The following is a 3,673-nucleotide window of genomic DNA, read 5'->3' as shown; positions in this document are numbered from 1 at the left end:
CAAAAACCCAAACTCCATTGGATATGCTCATTTGTATCAAATGAAGCATTAAAGCTCTTATAATAATGGAAACCATGTCAGTCCACAGAATTTAAAAGCAAACTTTTTATCAGCTAGAATTCAAGAATATAACAAAATAGATATTTCTGGGACAGTTTCATAATGTTCCCCAGGTTGTCCTTGATATCCTGGGCTCAAGCAATCCTCCTGTCCCAGCCTCCAAGTAGCTGGGACTATAGGTGTGCAGCATTGGCCTGACACTAACACAATATTTCATGTTTACTAAACATACAATATAGGATGTAACATTTAAGAAACATTATGTGAGAAATAATAAGACATTCATACAAAAAATGCTCTGTATCTTGACATGAGTGGTAGTTTTACTGATGTTAACAATGTACATACATTTTAAAACACTATACCTTTAAAATTAGTGCATGTACTTAAAAGTTATTGAGTAATTTTTCAATTAAAGAGAAAACATCTAGCATAAGAAAGAAATTTACCACAGTGTTGTCATTTTATAAAATATATTCAGTTCCCCTAGTTATATAATTGAAAAGATAATTCCAAATATTAAATGTAAATATTTTTGGTGATTTTTCATTTTTTGTATGTCAAAAATTAAGATTTTTGAAAGTCTACATTTTGATGACACGATATATTTGTACAAATGTAAGATAGAAAAAAATTCTTAGCCAGCTATGGTGGTGCACACCTAAAATCCCAGCAGCTCAGGAGGCTAAGGCACGAGGATCATGAGTTCCAAACCAGCCTCAGCAAAAGCGAGAACCTGTCTCTAAATAAAATGCAAAACTAGAGCTGGAGACAGGGCTCAGTGTTTGAGTGCCGCTGAGTTCAATCCCCAGTATCTGGCTCTGTTTTCTGTTACTATAATAAAATGCCCTAGATTGAGTAATTTATAAGGAAAGAAGTTTATTCTGACTCATGGTTCTGGAGTCTGGAAAGTTCAAGATCACATGGTAACATCTGGTGAGGGCCCCATGCTACCTGAACTCCCTGTGGAAGGTACAAGGGCAGTGGATGCACTGAGAGTAGAAAAAGCATGAGGAGTAGCCTTGTTATAACAACCCGCTCTTAAGGTCATGAATCTGGAGAGAAGGAGAATGCACTCCTAGCAGATGGCACTAAGACATTCATGAGGGCTTCACCCCCTGTGTCCTCAACACTCCCACCTACTCCCAACCTCCCCTTCTCTAGGAGTCACTCCAGCATTGAAGAATTAAGATTCCCAGGCTGGGGATATATCCCAGTTGGTAGAGCGCTTAAGGCCCTGGTTCAATCCCTAGCATATCCAAAAAAAAAAAAAAGAAAGAAAGAAAAAAGAAATTAGCATACCACCCCCTGAACTTGGGGGACTCACTCAGATCATAGCAATAATTAAAAACCTCAGCATGACTGATTACTAGATACCAGATTCTGCTCTCTCAGATGGTCTGGATGAAGTCATATTTGGCTGAAGGGTGGTTGGGTGGTGTTCCTGAAGAAAGAGGAAGGGATACAGCAGAGGGGCAGGGTGAAGGGGGAGAGGGAAGGACAAGAGACAGAGGGAATTAAGGGAGTCACATGATTATTCAGGGATGGGATGTGGATCCTCAACAGGGTCTGCAATCAAGCTCTGTCCCCTGCTGCCCCTCCCCGAGCCTGGGCTGGAATCACAGACTTACCTGGGCACAAATCCTGGAGATGGAGGAGGACCTGCAGTCGGGCTTCATGCCTGGGACCTTGAATGTCACCACTGCCTGATTCTGAGAACCCTGGGACTCCAGGCAGCAGTGCTGGAAGCAGGGATAGAAGATGCAGTTGGGGACACACAGCCGGGTTGCATTCAGGGGCAGGATGGTGTCATTGTCACAGCACTGCTCCAAGGGGTCGTAGGTCTGGTCCCCACACCTGGGCGCTGGCTGGCACAGCCATGGGCCAGTATCTGGAAGAGTCAGGGCTGGGTGGGCTCCAAGGGCCAGCGTAGGACCACCCACCAGTGGCACCTCCTCACCCCCTGTCCTCACCTGTGAATCCCTCTGAGTCCAACCTCAGGAGTCCAACAACAAAGACAGAAACTGAGAATAGAGGGAAATGAAAGTGATGCTGGGAGTGTAGCCACCTGGTCCTGCTCAAGGGTCCCAGGGTGGTGTCACGGAGCTGCTTCTTCTTTGGTAGCTGGTAATGACTGAGTGGATTTTAGGTCCTGGGGTCTGTGCTGGCAGGTGAGGAAATGCAGGGAGGGGTCTGGGAAGAGTGAAGCCTCTGAAATTTTCAGGTGGGCAGAGAGGGTGCAGGCAGTCAGAGGAGACAGGGAATGAGTATACAGAAGAGAGAACTGAGTTTGAGGTTCAGAGGGACAAAGGGGTAAGAGAACCCTCAGGCTCAACTTGGGGCTGGAGCCTCCTTACCAAAGATTCTCAGCAGCATGGTTCTGGTTAGGCTGCAGAGCAGAGGGAGGGAGAGCAGCAGTACAACCATCTGCGACCTTGGGCTGTGGCTTATAAAGGGATCACAGAAATGCCTAGGGAGGAATCTAAAGAGGAAGCCTCCCATCTCATATTATCTAAATGCAGTGCTGTCCCTGGGAAGGGTTGGACACAAAGGATCTGCATGTAGGAAATACCCACAGATAAAAGCACATACCAGTTTTCAAATTGATTACCACATGCTACCCTGGAAAGTGCCCTTTTCTTCATTGCTGCTGAGGGGAACCCGAGTTTGTGTGTAAACCCCCACCCACTACTGGATGTTTCTGGGCTTCCCATTCTCACCGCCCTGGAAGTTTCAGGACATCTCAGTCCTGCATCTCAGTCTACTTCCCCATATGAAGAATTCTTCAGGTATTAGGAAGAATTATGAAGCTTCAACATGGACTAGAGGAAAAACAGTCTCAGGAGAACAACAAAGGAACAGAGTCATAGGACACAGCTCTGGGATTTCCAGAGCAGAGGGAAGAGCAGTGACTTTATTTGTACAATTCCTTGTCCTAGAAATGCCCCATCCATGTTTAATATCATTATTTTATTGTCACCACCACTATTATAAATGTGATGAGTACTATGTGTGTGAAGAGCTAAGCTGTCACCTGGAGTGTTCTGACAGTGTGGCCCTTCCCACCCTGATTTCCAGGGGCTTCCTCTGAGTCACAGTGGAAAGGCTGAGAGGGTGGAGGAGGGGTCAGACAGAAAGCTTTAGAAACCACCAGAGAGACCCCTGTTCCTCCTCTCAAACCAGATGTGCAGTACTTGAGTTATCTCCCACACAAACGGACTCACCCTCGTCTCCTTCTGCAGATGTGCCTGTGTGGGTGTCAGGTTCTCCCCATGCCTTCTCCTGGGTCCTGCACCCCAACAGGAGTGCTGCTTGTAAGGACCACCCTTGACCCACTGCCACACACTCGTTTATACAAAACTGCTCTGGGAAAACAGATCATTTCCATCTTAGCTAATTAACTTGATGCCACATTCATGACTCTGAGCAGCAACCCAGAAATTCAAGACCCCATGAAAGGGAAATCCTGGGTGAACAAAACTATGGAGGAAAATAATAAGGTGATCAGTAGAAGAATTAATCTCTATAACTGAAACATCTGAAAATCTCATGGAATCTACTGTCAAGCAAGAATCAGGGCTGATAGATTCTTTCAGAAAAAAAAAGAACAACG

General features: G+C 45.4%; 1 protein-coding gene across 1 annotated transcript; it reads right to left on the bottom strand.

The window, feature by feature from the left end:
• Nucleotides 1-881: 881 nt before the first annotated feature.
• LOC124966460 (insulin growth factor-like family member 4) lies at nucleotides 882-2,496 on the bottom strand. Its single transcript, XM_047527715.1, has 4 exons — nucleotides 2,418-2,496; nucleotides 2,034-2,084; nucleotides 1,692-1,951; nucleotides 882-1,504 (listed from the first exon to the last, which is right to left on the bottom strand). The coding sequence occupies exons 1-4, from the start codon at nucleotides 2,485-2,487 to the stop codon at nucleotides 1,430-1,432; spliced, it is 456 nt and encodes a 151-aa protein (XP_047383671.1). The 5' UTR covers nucleotides 2,488-2,496; the 3' UTR covers nucleotides 882-1,429.
• Nucleotides 2,497-3,673: the final 1,177 nt, after the last annotated feature.

This window comes from Sciurus carolinensis, chromosome 16 (assembly GCF_902686445.1).
Source record: "Sciurus carolinensis chromosome 16, mSciCar1.2, whole genome shotgun sequence".
Taxonomy (NCBI): Eukaryota; Metazoa; Chordata; class Mammalia; order Rodentia; family Sciuridae; genus Sciurus; species Sciurus carolinensis.
Note: the sequence above shows the minus strand (reverse complement) of the source record. Positions and strands in the feature narration are given on the sequence as shown.